The sequence below is a fragment of the Phyllobates terribilis genome, unplaced genomic scaffold (assembly GCF_046119375.1).
Source record: "Phyllobates terribilis strain yellow unplaced genomic scaffold, ASM4611937v1 Scaffold_3__8_contigs__length_932513732, whole genome shotgun sequence".
NCBI classification, from domain to species: domain Eukaryota; kingdom Metazoa; phylum Chordata; class Amphibia; order Anura; family Dendrobatidae; genus Phyllobates; species Phyllobates terribilis.
Window position 1 is genome coordinate 537,492,071 of NW_027362763.1, and position 24,764 is coordinate 537,516,834.

At 49.6% G+C, this 24,764-nt stretch overlaps 1 protein-coding gene across 4 annotated transcripts in view; it reads right to left on the bottom strand.

Moving 5' to 3' along the window:
• The window catches only part of REPS1 (RALBP1 associated Eps domain containing 1), a 115,417-nt gene extending 100,290 nt beyond the window's left edge, over window positions 1–15,127 (bottom strand). For all 4 annotated transcript variants that reach the window (XM_073671340.1, XM_073671341.1, XM_073671339.1 and 1 more), the window contains exon 1: window positions 14,377–15,127. In XM_073671340.1, the coding sequence (XP_073527441.1) occupies window positions 14,377–14,529 (153 nt within the window). In that variant the 5' untranslated portion in view covers window positions 14,530–15,127. The remainder of the gene's footprint in view (window positions 1–14,376) is intronic.
• Between the last annotated feature and the right edge of the window lie 9,637 nt (window positions 15,128–24,764).

Below are 24,764 nucleotides of genomic sequence, written 5' to 3' on the forward strand. Positions count from 1 at the left end.
TCCGCATGTGCTGTGCACAAAAATCCGCAGCACTACCAATTATTTTGCAGAATCGTGGCGTTTTCGCTGCCATTGACTTGCATTGAATCGCATGACATCCGCATGACTACATATGCACATGTGGATATTAAGCCAGGGCTCGACAAACCCAGGCGCCTGGTCGCCAGTGGCGCCTAGAAAATGTTGTCTGGCGCCTAGAAAATGTTGCCTGGTGCTTGAGGAGTTGAGAAGAAAAAAAAATACTCTCAATCCAATCCCACCTCCTGCACGGAGTCATCCAATCGGAGGAAGCAGGGACAGTATCGCTCAGGCCGCCTTCTCCACTTTGCTCCGCCCCCCTTATGCTCCGGGACTGGACAGGGAGAGTTGGGTTACGGGGGAAGGATCGCTGTGGCCGGGGGCCCGTTCTCATCTCCCGCTACCTGTGTAAGTACATACAAAGGCCGTGCTCCCCGGGGAGACTCCGTGTGTGAGGGGGCCTATATGTACAGTTTGTCAACAAAAAAACGGAACAGGCATTTTTTTTTAGAAAATTAGTTTCTTTGATTTTTCTGAGAAAAAAACTGAGAATATAAAAAATTTATAAATGTAATGACATCTATTTATTTTTTTTAAAAAAGCAATTTTTAAAGCATTCGTAAAAATTTAAAAAAAAATGTCAAGAAAAAAACGGAACAATTTATCTTTACTTTTCCCTCCAAAAAACATTTAAGGTGAGTATGTTGTTTCATTGATTTAGAAAAGTGTTGTTCCTACAAAAAAGGATTTGAAACTTCTTATGGTTAGAAAATAAAATATATGGATAATAAGGCAGATTGATTTTTAATCTTCTCTAGAAGTGCTGAGAGACCCTATCCTGCTGGACCACCACTGAATCGAGTTTCCTACATTGCTAAATCTTTTTGTAAGTAGGGTATAGCAGTATATACACAGTATATGCTGTAATTATATGGTTACTATATGGCAGTATATTCACAGTGTATCCCATTATTATATGGGTACTATATGGCGGACTGCGGAGTGCTGCTGGAAGAACAAAGTCGGGTGCCGCCGGGAGAACGAAGCCGGAGTACTGCCTCGTCCACTCGGACAAAGAAGGGTAAAGAGATCATGTGTAAGTTATAATTGGCATAGCAGAGCAAAGTGCACATTTTTTTTCCTTTTCTGGGTTCAGGAAAAAAAATGAAGCGCAGAGCAACAGAGAGAATACCAGAAAATGAAAAGCAACTGAAAATGACACAGTTCTTTACAAAGACCTCTCTTGAAAGCGCAGTGCAACAGGTAGAAAGTGCCGGGCAACAGGTAACTGAAGAAACAAGAGTTGACCCACCAGCAGAGGAGTCCCCATCAACAAGCCGTTGTCAAACTGCTGGACCCAGGAGATTTAGGCAAGAGTGGTGTAAAGAACTCGCATGGCTTAAATTTGACCATACAACTGGTATAGCTATATGCGAGATTTGTGCTTCCTTCCCTGGCATTGCTGACCAAGCATCTAGGATCGTAAAAGGATTTTCAGGACCCTTTAAACTTGAAACCTTCAAAAAGCAGCAAAGTCTCTCCAGCATCTAAATTGTGTGGAGGCTAAACATGCAGCGTTGGCTCCAGAAGCTACTCCATTGGCTGCTTGTATAAGGAAAATGGATGAAGACATTTTTAAACATATGACCATTCTATTTAATGTGGCCTATTATATTGCCAAAAACAACAGACCTTTCACAGATTTTGAAGGGTTGCTAGAGTTGACGGAGAAATTAGGGAGTGCTGTGCGACAGGAATATGCAAACGATAAAAGATGCAAAGAATTCATTTCCCATATTGCAGAAATAATCAGGAAAAACCTAATCAGTGAGCTCAAAGAGGCAAAATATGTCAGCTTGATGCTAGATGGCTCAACTGACAAAGCAGGGGTTGAACAACTGATTCTGTATGTCAGGTACATCAAGGACAACAGGGTCAAAGAAGTATTTCTTTCTGTTTCTCCTCTTGAAATGGCTACTGCAGATGGATATTTAGAAGCGCTCACAGAAGAACTTAGAACACTTGGTCTTGTAGGCTGGCTTTCTTCAAGTCACTTGATTGCCATTGGTACAGATGGTGCTGCCAGCATGATTGGGACCGAAAATGGCTTGGTGCAGAAAATACGCCAAAACATCAGTCATTTAATTGGCATTCACTGTGTTGCACACCGATTGAACTTAAGTGTATTAAGTTCAGTAAAACAAGCTAAATTAATTGATGATTTTGACTCTATTTTAAAGAAACTCTACCAATTTTATCAATACTCACCTAAGAGAATGCGACAGCTGAAGCAAGTAGAAGAAAACCTGCAGCTTACAATTCTGAAATTCCAATACTTGCATAATGTCAGATGGGTAGCAAGCAAAGTCGGTGCTCTGTCTGCACTTGTCAAAGACTGGAAATGCGTGACAATCCACCTAGAAAGTGTGGCTGCGGAAAAAGACAGTGCCTCTGCAGCTGCCCATGGTTTACTGAGAAAGCTCACAGATTTTAAATTTGTTCACATGCTCCATTTTCTACTGGACTATCTGGAAATTCTTAAAAACTTGTCACTTATATTTCAAAGGGAAGAGCTTTTTTTAAGCACAATTGAGTTGCATGTGAAAGATCCTAGTTACTTACCGGTAACGGGATTTTACAGAGCCCATGACAGCACCACCTGAGAGAGGGTATCCGCCCACCAAGGACAGGAACCTACTGAATAAAAAGGCGGTACCTCTCCTCCGCATCAGTTTTGTTTCAGAGCATGAGAGGGCCTCCGAAGACAGGTTAATACATAACCACCACCTCAACATATGTACTAAACACCTTAAAAAAAGTGCACACCACAGTGATAAAGGGGAGGGAATTAATAGGGTGCTGTCATGGGCTCTGTAAAATCCCGTTACCGGTAAGTAACTAGGATCTTTTCCCCTTCTCCCATGACAGCACCACCTGAGAGATTTATAGAGATCAAATACCAGAGGGAGGGATCACCGCTTGCAACACCCTTCTACCAAAGGACAGATCAGTAGAAGAGGAAAGGTCAAGACGGTAATGTTTGTAAAATGTAGCAGGGGATGACCAAGTTGCCGCCTTACATATAATGTCGATGGGCACATCCGCCTTCTCAGCCCAGGAAGCAGCTACCGCTCTGGTGGAATGGGCCTTCAGGTTCTCAGGAACCGGCAGATTGCTTAGAAGAGTAGGCTAAGGTAATAGTATCCCTGACCCATCTAGCTATGGTCCCCCTTGTAACCTTAAGTCCTTTCCTAGTCCCCTGAAAGGATATAAATAAAGCGTCACTCTTTCTCCAGGCTTTTGTCACTTCCAAATACTGGACTAACACCCTCTTAACATCTAAGGTGTGAAGCTTATGTTCCTCAGAATCCCTAGGATTAGGATAGAAGGAAGGGAGAGTGATTACTTGCGTCCTATGGAACTTGGAGGCTACCTTTGGAAGATAGGCCGGGTCTGGTCTTAAGATTACTCTATCCATACATACTTGAGTGAATGGATGGTTAACGGATAGTGCGTGTAAGTCACTGACTCTACGAGCTGATGTCAGGACCACCAATAGCGCAGTCTTTAAAGTTAAGATTTTTTCTGAAACCTTCTCTAAGGGCTCGAAGGGAGGTTTGGTTAATGCTTCCAGAACTAAATTAAGGTCCCAAGGAGGCATTCTTGGAACAGGAATAGGTCTGGATCTATGACAAGCTTTAATAAATCTAATGATCCATCTATTTGCTGCCAAGTCATAATTATACAGCGCCCCCCTTTGCGTCAATAGCGACCTCTCAAAATCCAAGCCGTCAAATGCAGGCCCGCTCTTTGGGGATGACAGACTGGGCCCTGCCTGAGGAGATCCGGGATGTCCGGAAGAACCCATGGATCTGCTTGGGACATTCTCTTCATCCAAGTGAACCATGGTCTCTTGGGCCAGAACGGGGCGATCAATATAACCCTCGCCCGTTCCTCTCGGATCTTCCTCAGGATAGTAGGGATCAGTACTAAAGGGGGAAAGGCATAAGCTAGAGTGAAATCCCACTGAATCTGCAGCGCGTCCACCGCAAACGCCCCCTCTTTTGGATTCAGGGAGCAAAAGGTTTCGGTCTTCCGATTGTGTGTTTGCAAACAGATCTATCTGGGGCTGTCCCCACCGATCCACAATCTGCTGAAAAACGGCTGGATTCAACTCCCACTCTCCTTGTTTCAAGATGTGACGACTCAAGAAATCGGCCTTTATGTTCTCTTCCCCTTTTATATGCAGTGCCGAGAGCGTAACCAGCCGACTCTCGGCAAACCTGAAGATCTGATCCGCTATTAACATCAGAGGGAGAGATCTGGTACCCCCCTGATGATTGATGTAGGCGACTGTTGATCTGTTGTCTGACATTATCCTGACGTGAGGACCCTGAAGAACAGAACTGAATTCTTTTAGCGCGTTTCTGGCTGCCAACAGCTCTTTCATGTTGGAAGAGAGACTTGTCTCGCTGTCCGACCAGAGGCCTTGTACAGAACGATCCCTTAGGTGAGCTCCCCAACCTTCCGCACTTGCGTCTGTTGTAATTGTATCCGACACCTGGAAGGTCCAAGGAACCCCCAAAGATAGGTTGACCGGAGATGTCCACCAGTCCAGGGAGTTGATCACAACATCTGGAAGAGATATTTTCCCATTCAGGCGACCTTTGAGCCGCCTGTCCGCTGCCAGAATCTCCTGTTGAAGACATCTGGAATGGTGCTGGGCCCACTGAACCGCCGGGATGCAAGACGTCATTGTACCCAACAGAGACATTGCACTCCTCAGGGTCATGGTCGGATTGCTGACAACCTGAGATGTTAGGGATCTGATCTTCAGTTTCTTTTCCTCTGGCAGAAGACAGGTTTGGTTTTCTGAGTCCAGAATGAGACCCAGGAAAGACTGAACCCTCTTTGGTTCCAGCCTTGACTTCTCCAGATTTAACAGCCAACCTAGGCGTCTTAGACTGGCCATGACGTCCGCCAGGGCTAGAGCACAGAGTTGACTTGATCTGCCCACTACTAAGAAGTCGTCCAGATAAGGGATGACCAAAATGTCTCTTTCCCTCAAGTGCGCTGTGACCTCCAGAATGATTTTTGTGAAGACTCTCGGCGCCATGGAAATGCCAAAGGGAAGAGCTGCGAACTGAAAATGCCTTACGTGCCTGCCGAATTGTACAGCTACTCTTAGAAACTGTTGATGATCTGGCAAAATCGGGACGTGGTAGTAGGCGTCCTTCAGATCGAGGACGCACATAAAACAGTCCGGAAATAACATCTTTATGGCTGATTTTATTGTTTCCATCTTGAAAGGCCTGTAGATTAAATGGTCGTTCAGTCTCTTTAAGTTCGCAATGGTCCTGAAGGAGCCGTCCGGCTTCTTTATTAGGAAGAGAGTCGAATAGAATCCTCTTCCTTGCTCGGGTGCAGGTGTTTCCACCAGAACTCCTTTCATGAGCAGAGAGAGAACTTCCTGCTGTAAGGCTATCTGTTCCGCTAAACCTCTGGGGCTGATATTTTGACAGTGTTCTTGGGCCTGCTTTTGAACTCTAATGTGAGCCCCCTCCTGATTATCCCTAAGATCCAAGAATTGGATGAAATTTCCTTCCAGGCAGGCAGGAAGTGGGACAATCTTCCTCCCACCCGGGGGGAACTGTCACTTAGGGGCTTTCTTATTCTCGGAGGAGGGACCCCCAAACATGAAGCCTCTGCTATACGGCTTTCGGTCTTTCCAGCTACCTTGGTCTCTGGGAGCTTTACTGCGGCTGTATTTTCTCTTCCGAAAGAAACTGTTAAATCGGGAACCAGACACCGTGGGAAATCCATGTTTTTTGCCTGCGGCTTTATCTAGGATGTCATCTAGACCTTTGCCGAACAAGAAGTCCCCCTCACAAGGGATTGAGCACAGTTTAGACTTTGACTGCACATCTTCTGGCCAGCTCTTGAGCCATAGCGCCCTACGGGCTGCATTAGAGAGGTTTGCAGACCGGGCAGCCAGCCTAACTGAATCTGCCGATGCATCTGCCAGGAATGCAGCCGCTCCCTGCACAAGAGGAAGGTCTGATAGAATTTTCTCCCTGGACACATTCCCCCTGATCTGGTCTTCCAATTGTTGAAGCCAGATCATCATAGATCTAGCAGTGCAGGTCGCTGCTACTGCTGGTTTAAGGGCCCCTGCTGACGACTCCCAGGTTTGCTTAAGGAAGGACTCCGCTTTTTTATCCAGCGGGTCATTTAAGGCTCCTAAATCCTCAAAGGGCAGAGTGGATTTTTTTTTTTTTTTGAAGATTTTGAAATGGCCACGTCAATCTTAGGGGTTTTGTCCCATTTAGCCGCATCCTCATCCTCAAAGGGGTACCTCCGCTTGGAGGATGACGGCAGCTGACCCTTCCTCTCCGGTTTCTTCCATTCCCTTTCTATCAGAGATTTAATCCTGTCATTGACCGGGAATGAGCGTCTCCTCCTTTGGTCTAAGCCCCTGAACATAACATCCTGGACTGTTCTGGGCACTTTGGTATCGGTAATACCCATAGTCCCTCTGACGGCTTTAACTAGTCTCTCAGTATTCTCAACCGAAAAACAAGGTCTGCCCCCCCCATCATCATCCGAAGACTCCGATGACGATGAGGAGTGATTAGAGGAGGAAGGCAGTTCTCTCGTAAAACGGGACTCCACTGATTCCTCTGATTCTGAAGAAACTAGTTTTCGCTTTTTCTTTTTGAGTGAGGTTAATCCTCTTAAGGACTCTCTGACCTCTGTCTGGATTAGATCCTTTAATTCTAAAGAAAACCTGGGGGACTCCTCTGCAATGGTTTTCTGAATACAGTCCGAGCATAGGTTTTTGGCATAGGAGGTGGGAAGACCGATTTTGCATAAAGCACACTCCCTGTTTTTACTTTTAGCACTACACTTCTTCGCCTCCTGCCCCAAGAAATAAAAGGAGAAGAAGGAGGAAAAGAGAGAGAGAGAAGAGCACATTATTCAAGGTGAGACTTTCACGAAGATCACTCACCACACTGCCGTTCAGACTAGGGTACCGGAGGCGGTGGTTGCCGTTCACATGAGGGCTCCCATCTGGCGGAGGTGGACTGACGAAGTCTTTTCTGACCAGTCTTGTCGGAACTCGTACGCCCCTCACTGCTGTGACTTTGTCGATGGGAAGATTCCCGTTCCATTTGTTTGAGCTGCTTGCGCTGCTTTGATGGCTGTGGCTGCTGCTGTACTTCCTGTGGCGGTGACAGCTGCTGCCCAGGTGACTGCGGTTCCTCATCCATCATGGCGGGGATGCAGACACCGCCATCCTGATTGCTCCCCATCCTTAAAAGCAGTAGGGCTCCACCTCCTTTAGGCTCCTCCCTTTCCGGCAGTGTGCTCATCTCTCTTTTTTTTTTTTTTTTTTTTTAAATTTAGCCAGCTGGCGCGCTACCCGCAGATCCACCTGCCTCTGCGCGTGCGCAGCCCAGCGGCACCCGGCGCGCTTGCAGCGGGATGACAGCTTCCCACCCGCGCATGCGCAGACCCGGTTTCCGGCGCACTCCGTGATAGGGCGCGTCAGCACCCCGCGCGTGCGCAGCCCGGACTTCCGGCGCGCTCCGCCACAGGGTGCGACGCGACCCCCACGTGCGCAGCCCGGAAGACCTGCCGGCCGGCGCGCTCAGTTCATCTTTGCGAGGCGCAGACCCGGCCGCAGGCCCCGGCGCACGCGGGGAGGAATCCAGAAACAGCACCTCCTCCCCACACGCAGACCCGGGCAGCAGCCAGACGGGCTGGGAACAGGGACCATCTGCTGCTTCCACGGCCTCCAGGCCGCACCGTCCATAATCCAGGTACGTGAGGTACCACCTGGTGAGGCTCCCATCAGGGACAGGAACCAAAACTGATGCGGAGGAGAGGTACCGCCTTTTTATTCAGTAGGTTCCTGTCCTTGGTGGGCGGATACCCTCTCTCAGGTGGTGCTGTCATGGGAGAAGGGGAAAAAGCACAATTTCAACAATCAATTCACTTAGAGATGCACCAAAACAACATGAGGCCAGATTTGTCTCAGGAACATCTCTTCAAGGACTGTTTCAAAATGTACAGCTACATGGACTGAGCAACACTGTAGCTGCATCAATTCAGCAGGAAAAAGCTAATTTAATTAATCATGCAGTTAAATACTTGACAGTGCGATTTCTAAGTGATATAAATATTGAAAGATCCACCGCAGTGTTTGACACCTTTGCCTGGCCAGCAGGAACAACATTGCAAGACTACGGTGTGGTTGAGATTACTGCTTTGGCTCATCATTTTCGTAAACAGCTATCTCCACCTGAAAGTGATGACCAATGCATTCACTCACTCCTCAATGAGTGGTATGAGTTTAAGGTCCTTGGAAAAGGAAAGAAACTGTGTGAGCTTCTGGATTTGGCACTCTCCAACACCGAGAGATTTCCAGTTCTGGGAAACCTGTTGTCGATTGTGGCGGTGCTCCCTGTCTCAACCTCATGTTGTGAAAGAGGATTTAGTTTGATGAACATGGTCAAAAATAAATTCAGATCAAGGATGCAAGAAGAAAGTTTAAGTGACTTGTTTATGATCACCATGAATGGGCCATCTGTGAAGGCGTTTGATCCTGCCAAGGATGTGGACCACTGGTACTTCAGCTCTAAAATCACAAGGCATGTTCATGGCCACAAAAAGCAAAGTGAAAAACACTAGAATGTTGCCTAAAATCTAAAATATCAAAATATAATATTTATTATCTTTAAAAGTAAAATGTTGTTTATAACGTTTGTAATGTTTTTTTTGTTAAATTAAAAACCAAGTTTGCTTAAAAAAAATTCTGGCTCCTAAATTTTTTGGCTGGCTCCTAGATTCTGAACAACTTTGTCGACCCCTGTATTAAGCGATTCAATGTGCGGATGGTACTGTACCTGGGTCTGGAGAAGAGGAGACTCTCATCCAGACCCGGGTACCATAGTACCTGTAAAAAAAGAATTAAAATAAGAAAAAATACATTATACTTACCTTCTTGATGGCCCCTGGTCTCCCCAGCAGCTCGCGATGGTCTAAAAGGACCTGCCATGACGTAATTTAGTCATGTGACGGGTCACGTGCCCGCTAACATTGGCAGTCGTGTGACCTGTCACATGACTATATGACGTCATGGCAGGTCCTTTTAGACCATCGCGAGACACCAGGAAGACGGGACGCATCGGATAAGGACACCAGAGACCATCAGAGGGTAAGTATAATATTTATTTTTTACCATTCTTTTACGGTCACACTATATAAATCCATGCCGGTTGCATGGATTTATATAGTGTGACCAAGTTGTCAAGCACTTTCTAAGTGATGCTAAAAATTACTTGGAAAGCGCTTGACAACCCGCATGCGGAAATACATGCGCAACCCGCTTCACTTATGCTTCTACCTGGCAGGAAAAACACATACACAATCCGCATGTACAATCCGCATGCGTTTTTCTGCCAGGGAGATGCAGAAAAGATCAGGAAAAATCCAGGGCATTTCTCCATCGTGGGCACATAGCCTAACACCACAACTCATTTTCATCAGCAAGCTTGGCTCAATTTCATTAATTTTTCATCTAACCATTTTTAACATCGGTGTGTCATTTGTATGCCTTTCATATGAAGCAACAAAACTACTGGGGGTTTCCCCCAAGCTTCTCTTATGGTACCAATTTTTGCCTGTTGGGCTACATTCCCACAATGAGCTTTTGGTGCGTTTTTGAAGCTGCAGAATTTATGCACCATTTCTGCGCCTATTTAAACTTAGGTAACCTGCGGTGATTCATCGCATTTTTGACACTGCGGTTTCTGTCTTTTTTTGCTATGTCATGCATTAAATAAAGCAGATTTATTTGTGATACTTCCTGGTATTTGGCTTTGACAAAACTATTGATATACACTGCTCAAAAAAATAAAGGGTACACTGAACATATCCTAGATCTGAATGAAGGAAATATTCTTATTGAATACTTTGTTCTGTACAAAGTTGAATGTGCTGACAACAAAATCACACAAAAATCATCAATGGAAATCAAATTTATTAACCAATGGAGGCCTGGATTTGGAGTCACCCCCAAAATTAAAGTGGAAAAACACACTACAGGCTGATCCAACTTTGATGTAATGTCCTTAAAACAAGTCAAAATGAGGCTCAGTATTGTGTGTGGCCTCCACGTGCCTGTATGACCTCCCTACAACGCCTGGGCATGCTCCTGATGAGGATGCGGATGGTTTCCTGTGGGATCTCCTCCCAGACCTGGACTAAAGCATCTGCCAACTCCTGGACAGTCTGTCTCCCGGTAGCACCTCCAGCCTCTGGACACTACGCTGACAGACACAGCAAACCTTTTTGCCACAGGCCCGCCCGTTCCCCAGATCTGAATCCGATTGAGCACATCTGGGACATCATGTCTCGCTCCATCCACCAACGTCACGTTGCACCACAGACTGTCCAGGAGTTGGCGGATGCTTTAGTCCAGGTCTGGGAGGGGATCCCACAGGAGACCATCCGCAACCTCATCAGGAGCATGCCCAGGCGTTGTAGGGAGGTCATACAGGCACATGGAGGCCACACACAATACTGAGCCTCATTTTGACTTGTTTTAAGGACATTACATCAAAGTTGGATCAGCCTGTAGTGTGTTTTTCCACTTTAATATTTGGGGTGACTCCAAATCCAGGCCTCCATTGGTTAATAAATTTGATTTCCATTGATGATTTTTGTGTGATTTTGTTGTCAGCACATTCAACTTTGTACAGAACAAAGTATTCAATGAGAATATTTCATTCATTCAGGTCTAGGATGTGTTATTTGAGTGTTCCCTTTATTTTTTTGAGCAGTGTAATTTAGGCACTGAGTACATACGTTTTTGACACCTTTCCACCATGGAAACAGGGCTGTGGAGCCGGAGTCCATTTTGGTGGAGTCGGAATAAAATGGACCGAGTCCTACAATATATAATAAATTGGGTACAGTAGCTCAATGCAGTTTGTGGGGAATATTTTTTCATAAGAATTTGGAAAAGTTATGAAATGTCCTATAAATGTCTGTCCTATTCCTGATCTAAGGGTCTAGACTTTTAGCTGAGATGAATCTGTGCTACAGTAACTTTATCACTTAAATATGAGCCATGTATGAGGGAGTCGGAGTCGTGGAAATTGAGGAGTCAGGGGTTAGGTTTACCGACTCCACAGCCCTGCATGGAAACACCCTAAAAATGCCTGTGTGTTTTTTACCTGCAGATTTTCCACATCTAATACAAGTCTATGGGGAAATTCTACACAGAGAACTCAGTGTACCCACAAGAGAAATTGACATGTTGTGGATGTGGAACTCACACCGCAGGTCAGTTTACGCGGAGTAAAAAAAAACAGTGGGCAGGAGATTTCTGTAAATCCCATCTACTTTGCTGGAACTGTAAGACGCGTTTTTGATGCAGAAAAAAAAAATATGCAGAGTCATAAACTCATGGGAACATAGCCTTAGAGGGGTTGTTCAGTCCAAAACGATAAGTCTGCAGCCACTCTGTGTGACTGCAGACTTATGAATCCCCCCCCAGTGAACACACTGTACGCTGCAGGGGTTCTATCAATGAATTTCACGGAGAGAAAACGTACCCATTATATTTCATTGGGCTGTTCACATGTCTGTGTTTTTTGCTTACCTACTGGTCCGCAAACCAAATATCAGAGATCTCCATTTTTTATCAACATTCCCCATACAGGTTTATGGGTCTGTGAAAATCCCAGACAGCACCCAGATGTCATTAGTGTATAGTTCATGTGCTGTTCGTGATTAATAGGAGAAGCTCTGTAATTTAAGTATACATGAAAATCACTGAACAAACACTGATCGCAAAAACTGACTGTGACCAAACACTGATCCAAAACACTGATTAACAACGATCCGTGTGCTCTGTTACAAGAAAAATCATGGACGTCTGAATGAAGCATTAGGCGACATTCACAGATCCGTGTCAACTTTTTACATCGGTGACAATAGAACTAGATTTTTCACATTTGTCATTTATTTCTCATCCGTTTTTAAAAACTGAAGGGACAATCTGTCTGACCTCTGTTAAAAATGGACGAGTGAAAAACGGATGGACCTCTGCAAGACAAAGTCTGTCTCCTATGCTCATCCGTTCTATATGGATTTCAATGGTTGAGTCTGACCCACATGAACAGATTCTCACGGACTGGAGACGAAGACCCGTTTTTAAAACTGATGTGCCTATGAATCAATGAAATTATGGGTCAGTGTGCTGTCAGAGAAAAAATAAAAATTGGAAAGCATATGAAAGTGTGAATATAGCCTTAGGCTGCATGCCCACTATGCGTTTTTCAAGCGTTTTTGCTGCGGAATTTCCACTGCGAAAACGCTTAAAAAACGCTTGGTAATACGTGACCCATGGTCCCCAATGATAATCCGCATGTGCTTTGCACATGCTAAGGAAATTTCCGCTGCGGATTATCATTACAGAAAAAAACGCAGCACAACCATTAATTTTGCGGAAACGCAGCGTAATTGCCGCCATTGACTTGCATTGAATCGCTTAATATCCGCATGACTACATGTGCACATGCGGATATTAAGCGATTCAATGTGCGGATGGTATCTGGATCTGGAGAAGAGGAGACTCTCATCCAGACCCGGGTATCATGGTACCTGTTAAAAAAAGAATTTAAAATAAACATACTCACCTTCCGATGTCCCCCGGTCTCCAGTATGATGCGTCCGGTCTCTTGTACAGCTCGCAATGGTCTAAAAGGACCTTCCATGAAGTCATTTAATCATGTGACAGGTCATGCGAACGCTGACGTCGGTGGTCGCGTGACCTGTCACATGACTAAATGACGTCATGGAAGGTCCTTTCACACTACCGCAAGCCGTACAAGAGACCGGACGCAGCGGAGAAAAGACCGCGGGCCATCTGAAGGTGAGTATAATGTTTTGTTTGTTTGTTTTTTACCATTTTTATTATTTTTTTCAACTAATAACTTGGTCACACTATATAAAATCCATGCCATTTTGCATGGATTTATATAGTGTGACCAAGTTGTCAAGCACTTTCCAAGTGATGCTAAAATTGCTTGGAAAAGCGCTTGATAACCCGCATGCGGAAATGCATGTGAAGAACGCTTCAGAAACGCTTCTACCTGGCAGGAAAAAAGCATGCCAGGGAGATGCGGAAAAAATCTGCAGCATTTCTGCATTGTTTCTGCATCGTGGGCACTTAGCCTTAGTCGGTGACAAACTGTCAGCACACAGATGCCAATAGGATGGTCTCTGTTTTCCTACTTGAATGGGTGAGTGGTGAAGTTCTGAATGCCTAGAGAAACAAAATGACTAAAACAGACAAAAATACAAACAACTTGTCCTTAACTTTAATGTCCGTCAGAGGTCTAGCAGGTGGGCATACTGGTGGACGTGGGTTCATTACCACTTCACAATACCCATCTGTGGGCACTCCTGTGTCTGCCAATTGGACATAGTCAACATAAGATACAGTGATGTGGCATTGGGTCAGTTTACCCTGAAACACAGATTGTGGCTACAGAGCCAAGAAACACATGTGCTCTCTGGGAAGGACCCACAAATGTAAACCAAACACACACAACTAAAGACACATTCGGTATTTAACCTCAGTATTTGTAAGAAAAAAACAGGAGTGGGTGATAAATCCAGAAGTGGTGACGTGTTTCTATTATACTTCTCCTCTGATTGTTCCACTCCTGGTTTTGGTTTACAAATATTGATGTGACACCATGACAGATCACAACAAGACTCACTTAGGCTAAATTCAGACAGGCATATATGATACTGTCAAGTTTGGGTCAGGAGATGGATACACAGATGTCTGAACTCAGATTTAAGCAGAACGCAATTACTCATCATAATAGTCATAAAACGGTGATAGGAATGAGCTCAGGATGGGAACACAGGACCAATATGTGGAGCGCACCGCTCTTAACCAAGAGGAGACCTTTTGACAAAAGACACGATTGATCCCACTGAAAACATTATGAATTACGTGACAGTATTCCTTCAACTTTTATAGAAAAATCCAGCAAGTAACACAAGGGACCAGATACCAGGACATAAGAGAAAAAGCCACAAGTTCAGGAGAACCTAGAAGGCAAACACTTGCCCATAGCATTGTTCCCCGAGCCGGCACTTGCCCATAGCATTGTTCCCCGAGCCGGCACTTGCCCATAGCATTGTTCCCCGAGCCGGCACTTGCCCATAGCATTGTTCCCCGAGCCGGCACTTGGAGAGTGAATGCACCCAGGAGTCAGATATAAAGACAGAGGGCAGTGATGGATGTAGATGACGGAAACAGGAGATTACCTGCAGGGAGACCTCACTGGGGAGCTGGGCAGCTCGGAAGAGCTCCAGCACCCGGCCATTGGAGGCCACCTTCTTGGTGCTGTCAGTGTCACAGTAGGTGAAGAGGTCGGAGTAGTACTTCTGCTCAGCATCACTGAGGGACAGTCCTTCCATACTGGCCAGACCGGAGGCCCCGTCACTTCCAAGTCTGGAAACACCACACAAGTTCCCCCAAAAGCCAGGAGCAGGGGGCTACAAGCCACATGTGCCCTCACAAGTCGGTGGAGCGGGGGCTACAAGCCACCTGTGCCCTTACCACAAGTCAGGGGAGCGACAAGCCACATGTGCCCTCACCAATAGCCCAGGGACCATGGGGAGCTGCAAAACACATGCGAGTCACCACCAGCCGGGAGAGCAGGGGACTACAAGCCACATGTGCTGGGGGGCACCGCTGTCCTCATGTGTCAGCAGCAGGTGGGGAGCACCGCCCCTCTACCAGCACACAACTTCCCCCAGCGGCCGTCCCCACAGTCCCGGGAGCAGGAGCCCAGCGCTCGCTCACTGGCACAGCCTAGCCGGAAGGTGCGCGCTCGGCAGCCACACTCCGCCACCGCCTCGGCTGCTCCCACTCCGCAGCTCCTGTGTTGCGTCCCGGGATGACGTCGTCACATACACAAGTCCGAAAAAGACGTGAACTGGGGAGCCGGATGTAGAGCAGGGCACCCTTCACCCGCCGGACTGACAGGTCTGTGAGAAGCAGCAGAGACAGCAGCGCCCCTAGTGGTGGGGAGGGATATCCAGCGAAAGGGACCGCGCTCTCGTCACTGCCCAAGACGAGAACGCGTGCGCAAATTCACAGAGCGCGTAACTACTGAACACAGACGTAACCTCAGCGCCACCCAGTGGTAGTGTGCGGTGTTACACCTTCCGCTCAGGTTCTCAGTGAATAAAAATTATAGCAGTTGTTTTCTTATTATATTTTTTTAAAAAACTATTATTCTGACATCTTAATATTAGGCAGCACCGTGGCCCATAATATACTGTGACATTTCTTAGTATAACAGTGAATTCTTAATATTTACATACCTCCCAACTTTCAAAGAAGACACAGAGGGACAGACTGTGGTGAACTGCGCCACAGCAAAATTTTAGGCTACTCCTATAACCACACCCATTTACCATGTCATTCTCCCCTGGTCAGATAAAGAAATGTTAGAAAGCGATGGAAAGTCCATTTAAGGCTGTGTTCACACCGCTCCTAAACGCTTCCATTGTCGTGTCCAATAATACGACCAGAGCGACGGACTGCAGCTAGGGCAATTCATCATTCACTGCACATCAGTTGTCCAACTGTCTCTCTGACTATAATGAGCTCCATCAACTTTCTGTCAAGATTCCCATCCTATGTCTCACCCAATTTCTTGTTCTTATAAGTGCACTCTAAGGTCATCTCCTCAGCGTTCATTACTGTCCTCAGGCCTTCACCTCAACGTTCATCTCTGTCCTCAGGCCTTCTCCTCAGCGTTCATCTCTGCCCTCAGGCCTTCACCTCAACGTTCATCTCTGTCATCAGGCCTTCTCCTCAGCGTTCATCTCTGCCCTCAGGCCTTCACCTCAACGTTCATCTCTGTCCTCAGGCCTTCTCCTCAGCGCTCCTCCCTACCATCAGGCCTTTGCCTCAACGTTCATCTCTGCCCTCAGGCCTTCTGCTCAGCATTCATCTCTGTCCTCAGGCCTTCTCCTCAGCATTCATCTCTGCTCTCAGGCCTTTTGCTCAGCGCTCCTCGCTACCATCAGGCCTTCTCCTCAACGTTCATCTCTGCCCTCAGGCCTTCTTCTCAACGTTCATGTCTGCCCTCAGGCCTTCTCCTCAGCGTTCATCTCTGCTTTCAGGCCTTCTCCTCAGAGTTCGACTCTGCCCTCAGGCCTTCTCCTAAGCGTTCATCTCTGCCCTCAGGCCTTCTCCTCAGCGTTCATCTCTGCCCTCAGGCCTTCTCCTCAGCGCTCCTCCCTGCCATTAGGCCTTCTCCTCAACGTTCATCTCTGTCCTCAGGCCATCTCCTCAGCATTCATTTCTGCCCTTAGGCCTTCTCCTCAGCATTCATCTCTGCCCTTAGGCCTTCTCCTCAGCGTTCATCTCTGCACTCAGGCCTTCTCATCAGCGTTAATCTCTGCTCTCAGTCCTTCTCCTCAGCGCTCCTCCCTACCATCAGGCCTTCTCCTCAAGGTTCATCTCTGTCCTCAGGACTTCTCCTCAGCGCTCCTCCATACCATCAGACCTTCTCCTCAACGTTCATCTCTACCCTCAGGCCTTCTCCTCAACGTTCATCTCAGCCCTCAGGCCTTCGCCTCAGCATTCATCTCTGCCCTTAGACCTTCTCCTCAGGGTTCATCTCTGCTCTCAGTCCTTCTCCTCAGCGTTCATCTCTGCCCTCAGGCCTTCTCCTCAGCGCTTCTCCCTACCATCAGGCCTTCTCCTCAACGTTCATCTCTGCCCACATACCTTCTCCTCAGTGTTAATCTCTGCCCTCAGGCCTTCTCCACAGCGTTCATCTCTGCCCTCAGGCCTTCTCCTCAGCGTTCCTCCCTACCATCAAGCCTTCTCCTCAACGTTCATCTCTGCCCTCAGCCCTTCTCCTCAGCGTTCATCTCTGCCCTCAGGCCTTCTCCTCAGCGTTCATCTCTGCTCTCCGGCCTTCTCCTCAGCGTTCATCTCTGCTCTCAGTCCTTCTCCTCAGTCCTCCTCCCTACCATCAGGCCTTCTCCTCAACGTTCATCTCTGTCCTCAGGCTTTCTCCTCAACGCTACTCCATACCATCAGGCCTTCTCCTCAATGTTCATCTCTGCCCTCAGGCCTTCTCATCAGCATTCATTTCTGCCCTTAGGCCTTCTCCTCAGCGTTCATCTCAGCCCTCAGGCCTTCTCCTCAGCGTTCATCTCTGCTCTCAGTCCTTCTCCTCAACGCTCCTCCCTACCAACAGGCCTTCTCCTCAACGTTCATCAATGTCCTCAGGCCTTCTCCTTAGCGCTCCTCCATACCATCAGGCCTTCTCCTCACCGTTCATCTCTACCCTCAGGCCTTCTCCTCAACATTCATCTCTGCCCTCAGGCCTTCTCCTCAGCATTCAACTCTGCCTTTAGGCCTTTTCCTCAGCGTTCATCTCTGCTCTCAGTCCTTCTCCTCAGCGTTCATCCCTGCTCTCAGTCCTTCTCCTCAGCGCTTCTCCCTACCATCAGGCCTTCTCCTCAACGTTCATCTCTGCCCTCAGGCCTTCTCCTCAACGTTCATCTCTGCCCTCAGGCCTTCTCCTCAGCGCTCCTCCCTACCACCAGGCCTTCTCCTCATCGTTCATCTCTGCCCTCAGGCCTTCTCCTCAGCGCTTCTCCCTACCATCAGGCCTTCTCCTCACCGTTCATCTCTGCCCTCAGGCCTTCTCCTCAGCGCTCCTCCCTACCACCAGGCCTTCTCCTCAACATTCATCCCAGCCCTCAGGCCTTCTCGTCAATGTTCATCTCTGCCCTCAGGCCTTCTCCTCCGCGCTCCTCCCTACCACCAGGCCTTCTCCTCAACGTTCATCTCTGCCCTCACGTCTTCTCCTCAGTGTTCCTCCCTACCACCAGGCCTTCTCCTCAACGTACATCTCTGCCCTCAGGCCTTCTCTTCAGCGCTCCTCCCTACCATCAGGCCTTCTCCTCAACGTTAATCTCTGCCCTCAGGCCTTCTCCTCAGCGTTCATCTATGCTCTCAGGCCTTCTCATCATCTTTCATCTCTACCCTCAGGCCTTCTCCTCAGCGTTCATCTCTGCCCTCAGGCCTTCTCCTCAGTGTTCATCTCTGCCCTCAGGCCTTTTCCTCAGCGCTCCTCCCTACCATCAGGCCTTCTCCTCAACGTTCATCTCTGCCCTCAGGCCTTTTCCTCAGCGTTCATCTCTGCCCTCAGGCCTTCTCCTCAGCATTCATCTCTGCCCTCAAGCCTTCTCCTCAGCGTTCAACTCTGCCCTCAGGCCTTCTCCTCAGCGTTCATCTCTGCCCTCAGGCCTTCTCCTCAGTGCTCCTCCCTACCATCAGGCCTTCTCCTCAACTTTCATCTCTGCCGTCAGGCCTTCTCCTCAGCACTCCTCCCAACCATCAGGCCTTCTCCTCAACGTTCATCTCTGCCCTCAGGTCTTCTCCTCAGCGCTCCTCCCTACCATCAGGCCTTCTCCTCAACGTTCGTCTCTCCCCTCAGGCCTTCTCCTCAGCATTCATCTCTGCCCTTAGGCCTTCTCAGCGTTCATCTCTGCCCTCAGGCCTTCTCATCAGCGTTCATCTCTGCTCTCAGTCCTTCTCCTCAGCACTCCTACATACCATCAGGCCTTCTCCTCAACGTTCATTTCTGTCCTCAGGCCTTCTCCTAAGCGCTCCTCCATACCATCAGGCCTTCTCCTCAACGTTCATCTCTACCCTCAGGCCTTCTCCTCAACGTTCATCTCAGTCCTCAGGCCTTCTCCTCAGCATTCATCTCTGCCCTTAGGCCTTCTCCTCAGCGTTCATATCTGCTCTCAGTCCTTCTCCTCAGCGTTCATCTCTGCTCTCAGTCCTTCTCCTCAGCGCTCCTCCCTACCATCAGGCCTTCTCCTCAACGTTCATCTCTGCCCTCAGGCCTTCTCCTCAGCGCTCCTCCATACCATCAGGACTTCTCCTCAACGTTCATCTCTGCCCTCAGGCCTTCTCCTCAACGTTCATCTCTGCTCTCAAGCCTTCTCCTCAGCGCTCATCCATACCATCAGGCCTTCTCCTCAACGTTCATCTCTGTCCTCAGGCCTTCTCCTCAGCGCTCCTCCATACCATCAGGACTTCTCCTCAACGTTCATCTCTGCCCTCAGGCCTTTTTCTCAACGTTCATCTCTGCTCTCAGGCCTTCTCCTCAGCGCTCCTCCATACCATCAGACCTTCTCCTCAACGTTCATCTCTGTCCTCAGGCCTTCTCCTCAGCGCTCCTCCATACCATCAGGCCTTCTCCTCAACGTTCATCTCTACCCTCAGGCCTTCTCCTCAGTGTTCATCTCTGCTCTCAAGCCTTCCCCTCAGCACTCCTCCCTACCATCAGGCCTTCTCATCAACATTCATCTCTGCCCTCAGGCCTTCTCCTCAGCGTTTATCTCTGCCCTCAGGCCTTTTCCTCAGCGTTCATCTCAGCCCTCAGGCCTTCTCCTCAGCGCTTCTCCCTACCATCAGGCCTTCTCCTCAACGTTCATCTCTGCCCTCAGGCCTTCTCCTAAGCGTTCATCTCTGCCCTCAGGCCCTCTCCTCAGCGTTCATCTCTGCCCTCAGGGCTTCTCCTCAGAGATCCTCCCTACCATCAGGCCTTCTCCTCAACGTTCATCTCTGCCCTCAGGCCTTCTCCTCAGCGTTCATCTCTGCCCTCAGGCCTTCTCCTCAGCATTCATATCTGTCCTCAGGCCTTCTCCTCAGCGCTCCTCCATACCATCAGGCCTTCTCCTCAACGTTCATCTCTGCCCTCAGGCCTTCTCCTAAGTGTTCATCTCTGCCCTCAGGCCTTCTCCTCAGTGTTCATCTCTGCCCTCAGGCCTTCTCCTCAGCGTTCATCTCTGCTCTCAGGCCTTCTCTTCAGCGCTCCTCCCTACCATCAGGCCTTCTCCTCAACGTTAATCTCTGCCCTCAGGCCTTCTCCTCAGCGTTCATCTCTGCTCTCAGGCCTTCTCATCATCGTTCATCTCTACCCTCAGGCCTTCTCCTCAGCGTTCATCTCTGCCCTCAGGCCTTCTCCTCAGTGTTCATCTCTGCCCTCAGGCCTTCTCCTCAGCGCTCCTCCCTACCATCAGGCCTTCTCCTCAACGTTCATCTCTGCCCTCAGGCCTTCTCCTCAGCGCTCCTCCCTACCATCAGGCCTTCTCCTCAACGTTCATCTCTGCCCTTAGGCCTTCTCCTCAGCGTTCATCTCTGCCCTCAGGCCTTCTCATCAGCGTTCATCTCTGCTCTCAGTCCTTCTCCTCAGCGCTCCTCCCTACCATCAGGCCTTCTCCTCAACGTTCATATCTGTCCTCAGGCCTTCTCCTCAGCGCTCCTCCATACCATCAGGCCTTCTCCTCAACGTTCATCTCTGCCCTCAGGCCTTCTCCTAAGTGTTCATCTCTGCCCTCAGGCCTTCTCCTCAGTGTTCATCTCTGCCCTCAGGCCTTCTCCTCAGCGTTCATCTCTGCCCTCAGGCCTTCTCTTCAGCGCTCCTCCCTACCATCAGGCCTTCTCCTCAACATTAATCTCTGCCCTCAGGCCTTCTCCTCAGCGTTCATCTCTGCTCTCAGGCCTTCTCATCATCGTTCATCTCTACCCTCAGGCCTTCTCCTCAGCGTTCATCTCTGCCCTCAGGCCTTCTCCTCAGTGTTCATCTCTGCCCTCAGGCCTTCTCCTCAGCGCTCCTCCCTACCATCAGGCCTTCTCCTCAACGTTCATCTCTGCCCTCAGGCCTTTTCCTCAGCGTTCATCTCTGCCCTCAGGCCTTCTCCTCAGCATTCATCTCTGCCCTCAAGCCTTCTCCTCAGCGTTAAATTCTGCCCTCAGGCCTTCTCCTCAGCGTTCATTTCTGCCCTCAGGCCTTCTCCTCAGCGCTCCTCCCTACCATCAGGCCTTCTCCTCAATTTTCATCTCTGCCGTCAGGCCTTCTCCTCAGCACTCCTCCCAACCATCAGGCCTTCTCCTCAACGTTCATCTCTGCCCTCAGGCCTTCTCCTCAGCGCTCCTCCCTACCATCAGGCCTTCTCCTCAACGTTCGTCTCTGCCCTCAGGCCTTCTCCTCAGCGTTCATCTCAGCTCTTAGGCCTTCTCCTCAGCGCTCCTCCCTACCATCAGGCCTACTCCTCAACGTTCACGTCTGCCCTCAGGCCTTCTCCTCAACATTCATCTGTGCCCTCAGGCCTTCTCATCAGCGCTCCTCCCTACCACCAGGCTTTCTCCTCAACGTTCATCTCTGCCCTCAGTCCTTCTCCTCAACGTTCATCTCTGCCCTCAGGCCTTCTCCTCAACGTTCATCTCTGTCCTCAGGCCTTCTCCTCAACGTTCATCTCTGTCCTCAGGCCTTCTCCTCAACGTTCATCTCTGTCCTCAGGCCTTCTCCTCAGCATTCATCTCTACCCTTAGGCCTTCTCCTCAACGTTCATCTCTGCCCTCACGCCTTCTCCTCAGCGTTCATCTCAGCTCTTAGGCCTTCTCCTCAGCGCTCCTCCCTACCATCAGGCCTTCTGCTCAACGTTCATCTCTGCCCTCAGGCCTTCTCCTCAACGTTCATCTCTGCCCTCAGGCCTTCTCAGCGTTCATCTCTGCTCTCAGGCCTTCTCCTCAGAGTTCGACTCTGCCCTCAGGCCTTCTCCTAAGCGTTCATCTCTGCCCTCAGGCCTTCTCCTCAGCATTCATCTCTGCTCTCAGGCCTTCTCCTCAGCGCTCCTCCCTACCATCAGGCCTTCTCCTCAACGTTCATCTCTGTCCTCAGGCCTTCTCCTCAGCATTCATCTCTGCCCTTAGGACTTCTCCTCAGCATTTATCTCTGCCTTTAGGCCTTCTCCTCAGCGTTCATCTCTGCCCTCAGGCCTTCTCATCAGCGTTCATCTCTGCTCTCAGTCCTTCTCCTCAGCGCTCCTCCCTACCATCAGGCCTTCTCCTCAACATTCATCTCTGTCCTCAGGCCTTCTCCTCAGCGCTGCTCCATACCATCAGGCCTTCTCCTCAACGTTCATCTCGACCCTCAGGCCTTCTCCTCAACGTTCATCTTAGCCCTCAGGCCTTCTCCTCAGCATTCATCTCTGCCCTTAGGCCTTCTCCTCAGCGTTCATCTCTGCTCTCAGTCCTTCTCCTCAGCGTTCATCTCTGCTCTCAGTCCTTCTCCTCATCCCTCCTCCCTACCATCAGGCCTTCTCCTCAACGTTCATCTCTGCCCTCAGGCCTTCTCCACAGCGCTCCTCCATACCATCAGGACTTCTCCTCAGCGTTCATCTCTGCCCTCAGGGTTTCTCCTCAACGTTCATCTCTGCCCTCAGGCCTTCTCCTCAGCGCTCCTCCATACCACCAGGCCTTCTCCTCAACGTTCATCTCTGCCCTCAGGCCTTCTCCTCAGCGTTCCTCCCTACCATCAGGCCTTCTCCTCAATGTTTATCTCTGCCCTCAGGCCTTCTCCTCAGCGTTCATCTCTGCCCTCAGGCCTTCTCCTCAGCGTTCATCTCTGCTCTCAGGCCTTCCCCTCAGCACTCCTCCCTACCATCAGGCCTTCTCCTCAACGTCCATCTCTGCCCTCAGGCCTTCTCCTCAACGTTCATCTCTGCCCTCAGGCCTTCTCCTCAGCGTTCATCTCTGCCCTCAGGCCTTCTCCTCAGCGTTCATCTCTGCCCTCAGGCCTTCTCCTCAGCGTTCATCTCTGCTCTCAGGCCTTTTCCTCAGCGTTCATCTCTGCCCTCATGCCTTCTCCTCAGCGCTCCTCCCTACCATCAGGCCTTCTCCTCAGCGTTCATCTCTACCCTCAGGCCTTCTCCTCAGCGCTCCTCCCTACCATTAGGCCTTCTCCTCAACTTTCATCTCTGCCCTCAGGCCTTCTCCTCAACGTTCATCTCTGCCCTCAGGCCTTCTCCTCAACGTTCATCTCTGTCCTCAGGCCTTCTCCTCAACGTTCATCTCTGTCCTCAGGCCTTCTCCTCAACGTTCATCTCTGTCCTCAGGCCTTCTCCTCAGCATTCATCTCTACCCTTAGGCCTTCTCCTCAACGTTCATCTCTGCCCTCACGCCTTCTCCTCAGCGTTCATCTCAGCTCTTAGGCCTTCTCCTCAGCGCTCCTCCCTACCATCAGGCCTTCTGCTCAACGTTCATCTCTGCCCTCAGGCCTTCTCCTCAGCGCTCCTCCCTACCATTAGGCCTTCTCCTCAACTTTCATCTCTGCCCTCAGTCCTTCTCCTCAACGTTCATCTCTGCCCTCAGGCCTTCTCCTCAATGTTCATCTCTGTCCTTAGGCCTTCTCCTCAACGTTCATCTCTGTCCTCAGGCCTTCTCCTCAACGTTCATCTCTGTCCTCAGGCCTTCTCCTCAGCATTCATCTCTACCCTTAGGCCTTCTCCTCAACGTTCATCTCTGCCCCCACGCCTTCTCCTCAGCGTTCATCTCAGCTCTTAGGCCTTCTCCTCAGCGCTCCTCCCTACCATCAGGCCTTCTGCTCAACGTTCATCTCTGCCCTCAGGCCTTCTCCTCAACGTTCATCTCTGCCCTCAGGTCTTCTCAGCGTTCATCTCTGCTCTCAGGCCTTCTCCTCAGAGTTCGACTCTGCCCTCAGGCCTTCTCCTAAGCGTTCATCTCTGCCCTCAGGCCTTCTCCTCAGCATTCATCTCTGCTCTCAGGCCTTCTCCTCAGCGCTCCTCCCTACCATCAGGCCTTCTCCTCAACGTTCATCTCTGTCCTCAGGCCTTCTCCTCAGCATTCATCTCTGCCCTTAGGCCTTCTCCTCAGCATTTATCTCTGCCTTTAGGCCTTCTCCTCAGCGTTCATCTCTGCCCTCAGGCCTTCTCATCAGCGTTCATCTCTGCTCTCAGTCCTTCTCCTCAGCGCTCCTCCCTACCATCAGGCCTTCTCCTCAACATTCATCTCTGTCCTCAGGCCTTCTCCTCAGCGCTGCTCCATACCATCAGGCCTTCTCCTCAACGTTCATCTCGACCCTCAGGCCTTCTCCTCAACGTTCATCTTAGCCCTCAGGCCTTCTCCTCAGCATTCATCTCTGCCCTTAGGCCTTCTCCTCAGCGTTCATCTCTGCTCTCAGTCCTTCTCCTCAGCGTTCATCTCTGCTCTCAGTCCTTCTCCTCATCCCTCCTCCCTACCATCAGGCCTTCTCCTCAACGTTCATCTCTGCCCTCAGGCCTTCTCCACAGCGCTCCTCCATACCATCAGGACTTCTCCTCAGCGTTCATCTCTGCCCTCAGGGTTTCTCCTCAACGTTCATCTCTGCCCTCAGGCCTTCTCCTCAGCGCTCCTCCATACCACCAGGCCTTCTCCTCAACGTTCATCTCTGCCCTCAGGCCTTCTCCTCAGCGTTCCTCCCTACCATCAGGCCTTCTCCTCAATGTTTATCTCTGCCCTCAGGCCTTCTCCTCAGCGTTCATCTCTGCCCTCAGGCCTTCTCCTCAGCGTTCATCTCTGCTCTCAGGCCTTCCCCTCAGCACTCCTCCCTACCATCAGGCCTTCTCCTCAACGTCCATCTCTGCCCTCAGGCCTTCTCCTCAACGTTCATCTCTGCCCTCAGGCCTTCTCCTCAGCGTTCATCTCTGCCCTCAGGCCTTCTCCTCAGCGTTCATCTCTGCCCTCAGGCCTTCTCCTCAGCGTTCATCTCTGCTCTCAGGCCTTTTCCTCAGCGTTCATCTCTGCCCTCAGGCCTTCTCCTCAG